Source organism: Pteropus medius, unplaced genomic scaffold (assembly GCF_902729225.1).
Source record: "Pteropus medius unplaced genomic scaffold, Ma_sr-lr_union100, whole genome shotgun sequence".
In the NCBI taxonomy this organism is placed as follows: domain Eukaryota; kingdom Metazoa; phylum Chordata; class Mammalia; order Chiroptera; family Pteropodidae; genus Pteropus; species Pteropus medius.
The window spans coordinates 10,677,673-10,688,112 of record NW_024350924.1 but is presented as its reverse complement, the minus strand read 5'-3'; the positions used below and the strand labels follow the sequence as shown (position 1 = coordinate 10,688,112).

The window sequence follows — 10,440 nt, the reverse complement described above, 5'->3', positions numbered from 1 at the left end:
GGAAGTACAGGATGTAATAACATGGTTTTCATTTTGAGGCGAGGTCCTGGCATGTTCCTGCATACTGGACTTATAAATAATTTATGGATGTGGCAGTCCCCCGAATCTTTGCAGAATTTACCTCCCACCCTCCAGACAACCAAGTCCTCCAGTGTGCCAGCCACTTCTCGCTCATCTGGCCTGATTTACATTATACCACCAATGGAATGGATTCATATGAAGTTCTGTAGGATGACGAAGGTGAGAACAAGTTAGCTTAGCTCTCAGACAAATCTGTATATTGTACATTGTACATTCCATGTGAATATAAAATCGTTTGTGATTCAGCTAGAAAAGAATGCAGCCATCAATTTATTGGTCACATAGCATGTACCTGATGTCATATTAATTTGCTCTAGTTAAGCCGCCACGTCTGGATTGTAGCTACTACTTGGTTGAGCTTGCAGTCATTTCCAGAATCCATCTAGCTTCTATGGGGATCAGGGTGATTGATTGAATGTAGTCACTAGCCACATGTGGCTATTTAAATTCAAATTAATTAAACGAAATTTAAAATTCCCTTCCTCAGTCACACTAGCCATATTCCAAGTGCTCGATAACCACATATAGCTTGTGGTTTTCCAGTACTGGATGGAATAAAAATTAAGAGGAGTGAGCCCTTTGATATATAGGGACAAGTGTCAGGGAGAGACCATCCTGTCCCTGTAGGAAAATGGAAGGCCTAGGCACCCACTTGGAGAAAGTACAAGGTGGTACCAGGCCTTGAGCAGAGCCAGGACCAAGGCTTGGGGAACAGGCAGGTAGGCATCAGTTTGGGGACCCTCAAGAACCTGTTCTCGGCACAGATATAACACAGAAATAAGGGTGGACTGAAATACAAATTGTTCAAGTAAGAAATTGATTTAATCAAATCGATTTTTAAAGCATTAATGTGTATATAAGATACAAGCATGGAAAAATCTGGAAAAGAAACAAAAAAGAGAGTGGGGAAGGAGGAAGCACTTCGTGATGCTTTAGCAACGACTGGCTCCATTCCGGCTTCGCCCCAAGTCATCAGTGCTCTGTCTCTCTCCATGTCCGCCCCTGACCTTCTGCCCTAGGGAGCCCTTTCTCTGAGTTTCTCCCCCGTGAGGGGGGCAGAGCATTCTCCTCCAAGTGTGAATGTCACTTCCCGCGTCACGTCCCGATTCCTCAGGCCAGAGTCCTCTTTGGATGGTCTCTCCACAGAGCGTCTTTGGTCCTCCTCCTTCCCACCAGACTCTGCTGCGAGTCTCATCTCGCTGCTTCCGCAGACCGCAAGCATCATGTGCAGTCGATGGAACTCCCGCTGTTATATACGACCATTTCTTTTAACACAAATGTCAGAGCCGCTGTGCTTCTATTGAAATGATCATTATTGTGCTTTTTTTCTGAAGGTGAAGGGAGAAGGGCATTCTCATTGCCCACGGAGGAGGGAAGGAGTGGGCAAGGTGCTACTTCAGGTCCCAAGTTCTTGAGGATGCTTCTAGGTGATGACGTTAAAGACGAAGCCCTACTATGTGAAGCCAGAACAGGCTAGGCAGGGATGTGTCCTCGTTTGTCAGATAAGCAACATGTATAAAAATCAAATAATCTAGAATTAGGTTGCTAAGTTTGTTGATACCTTTTTTGGTTTTTTCTAAGCTCTAATAAAGTTGTATTCACACATTTTGGTTTTTATCTCAACTGCATTGGGGTGTAGTAGGGAAATATTTTGTCCCCAAACTGGAGCTCAAGTGAGAAAGTAGCATATCTTGAGGTTAGTTAGTAGCCATCCAGAAAATCAAGACGGTGAAGTAAATCTGGAATGAAGAGCTGGGCTTTATGACATCATCTCCCCTCCCTACTTGAAGCTTCTCCTTGCAGTGCCCGGCTTGGAGATCTGAGTTTAACCAATTAAGGAACACAGCAGTGACATTCTGCCTTTCTGTAGGGCAGGGGACTGGGACAGACAAACGGCACCCTGGGTGTCCCCGCACACAGAGAGGATGTGAGAGCGCCTCAGATGAAAGGGTGAAAATAACGCACCCACGTCTCATTGAGAGTTGGTCCCCTGGTGGGGGTTAGTCGGCCAGTGTGCGAAAGGAGAAGAGCTGGGACACGGCCACCCTGAGAACCCCACGGGTGTGCGCTCCCGTCCTCACGGATTCTCGGAAGTCCTTGGTAAGTTACGTCTCCCTCGTCTCCCTCGTAGCCTCTCTCTGCTCTCTGTCTCTCATCCTGTCTTTCTTTCTTTGTCTTAAGCTCTTGAACATATGCACGCACTTACCTTTTCACCTTGTCCTCAGAAATATATTATTGCTCAAATGACCTAATACGATAATCAGGTTAGACCCAACTTCGAAGTTTTTAAAGATTATTTTAGAGTAGGCATCACATCAACTCATCCGATTACTGAATTTCCAAGTTTATCTTCATTGAAGTCAATTCCTTTATTCACTTTCTTTAAGTGCTAGTCAAATGCCATGAAACTCACAGTTCTAGCATGTCTCAGCTCTTGGATGTTGGTTCTCCAACACGTCCACAGAAGAGAAGGGTGGCGACTGCCTGGATCTACACGCACCTGCTGAGCCGCCGCTGCTGCTGCTCTCCGTCCTGGGCCTTCTGCTGTGCCCTTTCTTTCAGCTGTTCTTGTTCCTGACATTTCAGCTCTTCTTCTAAATGTCTACCTCTTTGAAGGTAGGAACTGACCTTCCTCGTATGAGCGGAGTCCAAAGAGATTTCTAAATTCCACTTTTTCTTTCTTTGAAGCTCCTTACGTATTATCACATAGAAGACGGTGTTCATCAAAAACATGGTAACCACCACCAGATAGAAAAGGACGTGAAACCAGAGATGAGTTGGTGACTGGAGACCTGAGAAAGAAAACGACAAAGAGAAGAAATGCTATTTAGAAACCAGAGGGCTGTGACGGAGTTCTGTTTAGAAGACAAGGTTGGCTAAGCCCTAATACGCCTGTCCCCAGTGGAGACGCCATAATTTCAGAGCAGGAAGGCGCTGGAGGCGGCTCCAGCTGGGCCGTATGGTATGCAGACAAGCGGCAGGCTCCTCATAAGGGCTGAACTGCCACGGCCCTCTCAGTGGACATGCGCTGTAGTTTCAGTGACGACCGCTATTTCTATACCATTTAGTGCTTGAAATGAATTTGGATTGAAGATAAACTTTTTTTTTCCCCCCAAAGAGTCTTTGTTCTAGAGTTCACAATCCCTCCACCTCAGCCAAGAAGACACTTGGGTAGGTATTTATGTGCAATCCACAAAGTCCGCATGGCACCATGTAAGCTCCTTGAAGTAAGAACTTCAGTCTAGTGTCTTTATATCCTAATACCTATGACAATAGATGGGGGAACGCAACATATTGTTGCTTAGATTGCTGGTGAGCGAGAAGGGGAGAGGGAGGGCATGAAGGGAAGAGAGAGAGAGAGACCAAAAAAGGACAAAAGGAAAGAATAAATAGAGGAAGGAAAGGAAAAGAAATGAAAGAAAAAGAGAAAAAAAGGAAACTTAATGATGTTTAAGAGGAGAATTAGTGAAGTTTTAAATCAAAAGCGAAAAGGCTGTTCGTAGGTTTTTCCCGGCCAGGCCACGAATCCCCAGAACAGACCTCAGTCCCACAGGAAAGGGAGCATCTTCTCTTGGGCCTGGCTGTCCCCATCATTCTCACTCACCAAGCACCTGAAGCTTCAACTCAGGGCTGCGCTTGATGACATTTCCATCTTCCGTGGAGGCCTCACACCAGTGGAACCCAGAATCTTCTCTTGTAGCAGTCCGTATCTGATACTCAGAGGAGGAGGTTCTACCCCTCAGGACCCTGCCGCCCACGTGGAAGGAGAAGTAGAGACGCACAGCAGGGCGTTGCGGGGGCGGCTTTGTTTCACAGCTCAGGTTGACCGGACTCCCCTCCAGGATGGAGAACGAAGATGCGCTCAGCACTGGGGCTGGAAACAGCTCTAAAGAAAAAGTTGACAGTTGCCTACCTCAGAGCCAAGATTCTTTTTGCAGAAGATATCCCCCCTCCTCCTCTGGGAACCTGCCCCAAGAAAATGTAATCATAAAACATAATTTTCCCACTTCCAGCATCTTTACCGACCAATCAGAGCCACTTGTAGATACACCCACAGTTGCCAGCTTGCTCACACCCTCCTGGGGAGAATACATGGCCCATGCCTCCTTGAACAGCCATGTTATTTAGTGTATGACCATGCCCTGTGGTTGACCTGGAGTGGACACATCCACACACTAGCCAGTTCAGTGACTCCTTACTTGTGTTCCTGCCTCAATATTCTGGGATAATAATTTCTTTCCTGTAGGAATTAATTATTTTTTAGACAGGAAAAAGCTGCTAGTGGTTATGAGTACTGAGCTGAAAGGCCATGAAAAAGTCACAAAAAGGGCCACATGCACCTGGAAGAAAGGAAGCTGCTTAGTCAGGTGTTCAGAAAGACATAGAACCAGAGAGGCCACATTTTCCCTGAGCAATGGAGAGTGGAACCAAGTCTTAACGTCTGTTTCCATGGAGCTTTTACAAGATTCCACGGGTTTTCTAATAACTCCTTAGCTACCTTGGGTGAGTCTCTCTTCCTCGCAACTAAAATAAAATTGGTGAAATGGGTCCTCACGATGCCCTGGGGTCGCTGATGGGACACCGCGGTATGCCGGGAAGAGCAATGGACCGGGACCCAGAAGACCTCAGTTCTGGTCCCCATCTTGGTCATCCCTTCGGTAAGGCAGTTTACCTTCCTGGAGCTCAGTTTCTTCAATTGCAAGCTGAAGCGATGATTTATGACAGTTCTCCTGGTCCTTAAAACTATAGCTTTATATGACTATTCAGACACAATACCTTTGACAGTGATAGACACTCCCGCCGACGTGAATTTATGCTTTCCCGTGCCTGAGCAGTGATAGATGCCGTTGTGACTCAGGTTGGTTTTCAGAATGGTGTATTCGGAATTCGTAGGAGAAAAGTGAAAGATCTTGTCATTTTGATAGAAAAGCACATTGTACAGCAGCTTGTTCTTCCATCCGTGACACCTCAAAGCCAGAGGGTTTCCTTCGGTGACGACTCTGCTAGAGACCTGGAGTAGTAGCCAATCTGGAAAACGTGGACCCAACATGTATTTATACAGCGGCAGAGGTACAAGGAGTCCAAACCCGAACCCTGGGGCTTTATCTATTTCTCTTCGCAACATTCCAACCTGAAGCTCTACTGAATCTGAGGCCTGTCTCCCATTCTTCAAATATCTTTGGCTTTGTTACCAGCAGCCTCGCACTCAGCCCCTTCCTATCTTCCCCTTCCAAATCTTAGAAGTTGGTTGGAACAGAAGCACTTTACTCTATGTGGTAGGCTGTACTCTAAGGTTACCCTAATGAGTGACTCTCTTGTATAATCCCTCTGACTGTGTAATGATGTTACATTTTATAAGTCTCTGTCTTAGCTGCTTTGAGGAAGTGAGCTGACGTGTAGTGACAGGGCCTATGAGAAGGCCATATGGCAGGGGGCCTCCAGGAGCTGAGACTGGTCTTTCGCTGACAGCCAGCAAAAAAGCAGCCACAAGGAACTGAATTCTGCCAATGACCACGTGAGCTTAGAAAAGTTGCAGGAAAGACCACAGCCTAGTCAACATCCTGACTGCAGCCTCAGCAGAGTACCCAGCTAGGCTGGGTAGAGACCCTGACCCGTGGAAAGGTAATCAACGTATGTTGTTTTTTTGTTGTTTGTTTGGTTTTTAATTAATTAATTATTCATTTTTATGGTGACATTGGTTAACGAAATCCCATCAGTTTCAGCTGTACATTTTCACAGTAAGGCGTATATATATTTCTATGTTGTTTTTAAGCTAAGATTGTGTTAAATGGTTACATAGCAATCGAAAACTGATATTGCCATAATTGATTACATAGTAATAGAAAGCTGATATACTCTAAAGCCTGACTAATTTGTTAATGAAGTCACACGTACTAAGACAAACATGCAGGATGTCAAACATATCCAGATGTCTGTTTGTTTCTAAATTGACAGAAATACTCACATATACGCAGACCAGTGATACAGCTGGTAGAAAAAAGTTCCAAGTCAAACGAGGCCCCCTGGTGACAGATTCCTCTACACATAACCCACATCACCTTCTTTACCTTTTCCCTCCCTGGGCAGTTGGTCTGGCTAAATGAAGATGAGGTTTTTAAGGAACAAAAGCAGACAAAAGACAGTATGCTTTCCCTTCTAGAAGTTATCTAAGAATGGAAGGCAGGTATGCCAGCGCCGTATGTAGCGTGATTGCTACGGGCTTGGATGCTGCCATAGTGCTCCAGACATAGTGAATACTGTTTCCTGCTTCATTCATGTTCTCAGCCAAGAGGTGCTCAAAGGCTGCACGGCCTGAACACGCAGGCGCCTTTGCTTCATACATCCACAAACACAGTGGATGTTTTAGCAAACCTCCATCAGAAGCTGTCGAAAATACTAGTGCTGACATAAAATATGTGGACGACACAATTAATAGACCGAACTTCATGGATTTACATAGAATACTGTACTTTAGAGAAAATTCACATACTTTCCAAACACATATGCAGGTTATAAAAACTGAGCATGCACCAGGCCACAATGCAATTTTCAACAAATATCAAGGAACCGATATCGTATTTAACACAAACTCTGACCAAAGTGCCATAACAGTAGAAATCAGTAACAAATACCACCCTCTCAAAAAACTTCCAAATAATTCATGAGTAAAGGAAGGAAGGAAGGAAGGAAAGAAAGAAAGAAAGAAAAAAACCATTATAATGGAAATTTAAAATATTTAGCCTTAGATGATAATGGGAATATTACATATCAAAAATTGGGAGATGCAGCTTTTAACATTGTTAATTCCTACTCAAAAACCATTCTCCCCATCTTTATCACCTTTGAGTAGGATGGGGACACTCACTCTGAACCATAAAATTAGGACTTGGGTCCATGGACCAGCTGTAGTTTCTTGGTCTCAACACATGCAGATTTAATTAAAGTGACTAAGAGCTAGTGTACCTGCAATTGAATCCTCCACTGCTGACTAACTGTGACAAACATTTTAAAATAGAGCATAGAGAGGGAATATCAACCCAAAAAACTTGATGTATCGTACATCAGTAAAATTAAAGACTTTTGCTCACTGAAAAAGAAAACAACATAATGAGGTAACAAAAAGGCAGGCCACAGGGTGGAAGATATTTGCAACACTGGAAAAAGGACCCATATCCAGAATATATGAAGAATTCCTACAAGTTGATAAGGAAAAGGCAGACAACAAGAAAAAAAAACCTTGGCAAAAGACCTAGACAGCTACTTTACGAAAGAGGATATCCAAATAGGTAATAAACATGTGAAAAATGCTCAATATTATTAGTCATCATGGAAATGCAAATCAAAATGGTAGTGTGATACATATTAACCAGAATGGCTACAATGAAAAATACAGAAAACACCTAGTGTGGATGTGTAGTGACCACAACTCACATTTCACCAGTGGGAGTGTGAGCTGGTCTAACCACTCTGGAAAACTAAAGCTAAATATATGCATACTTTGAGACCCAGCAATTCCACTCCTAGGCTATTCCAACAGATCTGTGTACATATGTGCATCGAAGGACTTGTACAAAAATGTCCACAGCGATACTATTTGTAAGAAGCCCAAACTAGAAACAACCCGAGTCCATCAATAGAATAGATAAAAATATGGAATATTACACAGTAACGAGTACAAACTGTAACTTTATAACATCTATGAATCTTACAGTCAATGTGAATAAAACAAACCAGACACAGAAGAGTACATACTGTACCATACTACATTACAGTATGGTATACTACACACTATAGTCATTTATATGAAGTTAAAAACAAAAAACAAAAAACAGGTGAAAACCTATGGTATTAGAAGTCAGTGCTGGAATAGAAGTAGTGACTAGAAACGGACCACAGAGTGTCTGAGAGTCTGGAAATGTTCTATGTCTCTATCTGAGTGCTGTTTACCTTGTGAAAACTTACTGAGGTGTACACTTAAGGTTTGTTGTACGTATGTTATACTTCAATAAAATTCATATTAAAATATTATGTGAAAAGACATATAATCGTTGACCCCCCAAGAAGAAATATATCTGCCCAGAAGTACTCCTTGTGGTTAATTGGGCTCAAATTCATAAACAAAGTCTAGCAGACATTGCTGACAGGGGCCTCTCATGCGCTCTGCAGCTTGGGGAGAGGGGACCCACGGAATAAACTTGCCATCCTCCTGCACTCTATTCCTGCCAGCCAAGCCCACCCTTACAGAGGAGTTCCTAAAACTATCCTTCAACTAATGAGCTGAGGCCTGCCTAGGTTCCAATTGGAACTGCACAGCTATATGCTTATTTACATCTTTACTGACCAATCAGAGCCACTCCATAATGACCAATCGGGACAGTGCTATTTGGACCAATCAGACCGCAAATTCGGAATTCTCACTTGCTTAGAAATGGACCAATCAGGGACCAGGATAGGAACTTTCTCTATAAAAGTGGGCCTCCTCTTTGTCTCAGGGGAGAAGGATCACCGTGTCGCGGTCCTTTGTTGGCTGCATCTTACTCTATAGGTAACTGTTGTCTGAATAAAGTTTCTCCTTTTATCGTACCCCAGCTTGGGGGAACCCTGTTGGGATTGGATTAGTGGCAGCACACTTTTCGTTGACATAATGTAATATGTAATGTAGGTAATAATGTGAAAGCTATTATTCTCGGTAAATTGCCAAAGAAAATGGCCTCTTCCCAGCCCTAGTTCGTTTTTTGCCACTTGAACCATGAAGCACTTCTGCTTCTGCTCAGACTACACAGCCTCTTGTTAAAACTCTTTTGTCAGCTCCCTTCACTCTCTAGCATAAGAACCAATTCCCAGAGCCTTAAGAGACACATGAGCAACACCTTGCATTTCCTCTGACATTCTCAACATTTCCTTAGCTAAAACGCAGTTCCTCCAAAAGCAACCCAGTCCACGTAAATAATTTTGCCTCTAGCACAGATTAACTTTTGCATCAGCAGTTACACGAAAGTTTTAGCTTACTGCTTTTGACTAACTAAATAACTCATTTGAATGATTTGTCCTGAATAATGAAACATTTTGCCCTAAAGAGTATTGCAGTCCTCATCTCTTGACAAGTAGAAACCTCTTACACATTTAAGTGGATGGAGGATTTTTTCTGTTTCTATTTATTGAGGTTTAAAATGCTTCACGTCTCACAGTGATTCCATGTCCAGAATATTACCTTACAGATATGGTATGACAAGTGCCTCAGATCTATGTATAAAGATGCTATTGCAACATTGCTTGTAAAAGCAAAAAGCAGAAACACACTATAACTTTACTAATAGAGAAAAAGGTTAAATCACACTCATACGGCAGACATTTGAATGTACAAAGTAGATCTCTATTGATATAAACACACCTCCAAGGTATTTTAAGCGATAAAAGTAAAATGTAGGATAGTATATAGAGTATTCTACCAACCACTTAAAAAAAGTTTATATTATTGACAGTTCCGTTGTTGTAGAAGGTGACTGTAGGACTAGGGGTTTGGGGTGGGAGGGAGACTTTATTGCTCATCACTGTACATTTCTCCAAATTAATATTAGTTACTGTGGGCAGGCATAACTTTCTTCAACAAAACTAGATATTTTGAATAATGATAAAATCTTTGGGTCTGAGTTTTACTCTAGACACCCTACTCACAGCTACCCCAGTTTGGGGTGCTTTGGGGGCACAGTTTAAGGACTTCAATGTGATGTTCTGAGTATCTTGACATAATTTCACCTGGTAGGCACATAGAGCTGAGACTCACACTCAGATAAATCAAGACACACACACACACACACACACACACACACACACACACACACACCCCTACCTGACATCCAGAAAGGAGAAAACACAAAGGAAGACCTGTAATTTTCAGCCCTGCTCCATGCCATACTTACCTTTGTGGATTTCCAGCTGTACCGGGTCACTTAGCACTGAGAGACCTGTCAGGCACGTGTATTCACCAACGTCACTGACACTGGCAGCAGCGATGGTGTAGTTGGGGGTCAAGGTCTGAATGGCTGTGCCATTGAGGAACCACCGGGTAGAGTCATCTTCACGCAGGCGGGGTCCCTCACACCATAACGTTACACTTTCCATTTGGAATATGTTGACCCACGGAGGCTGCAAGGTGATCACTGCCTTTGAGGGGTTTCCTTTGGGCCAGGGGAAGGGAGGGAGCAAAAACAGTGGAGAAAAAGGAAAGACTCTGAGCAATCGGTAGAGTAAGGAAAAAACAAGTCTATTCAGATTAGACTGAAAATAAGCAAGTGAGAACCTACAAAAGCCAGCCATTAAGAATGCCCAGACCCTACTGCAGAGAGCTCTGTTCCTGTT

At 43.3% G+C, this 10,440-nt stretch overlaps 1 protein-coding gene across 8 annotated transcripts in view; it reads right to left on the bottom strand.

Moving 5' to 3' along the window:
* Window positions 1–884: 884 nt before the first annotated feature.
* The window catches only part of FCGR1A (Fc gamma receptor Ia), a 43,515-nt gene continuing 33,959 nt past the window's right edge, over window positions 885–10,440 (bottom strand). For all 8 annotated transcript variants that reach the window (XM_039841434.1, XM_039841430.1, XM_039841435.1 and 5 more), the window contains 4 exons: window positions 10,002–10,259; window positions 4,858–5,109; window positions 3,686–3,967; window positions 885–2,873 (listed from right to left, as the gene is read on the bottom strand). In XM_039841434.1, the coding sequence (XP_039697368.1) occupies window positions 2,572–2,873; window positions 3,686–3,967; window positions 4,858–5,109; window positions 10,002–10,259 (1,094 nt within the window). In that variant the 3' untranslated portion in view covers window positions 885–2,571. The remainder of the gene's footprint in view (window positions 2,874–3,685; window positions 3,968–4,857; window positions 5,110–10,001; window positions 10,260–10,440) is intronic.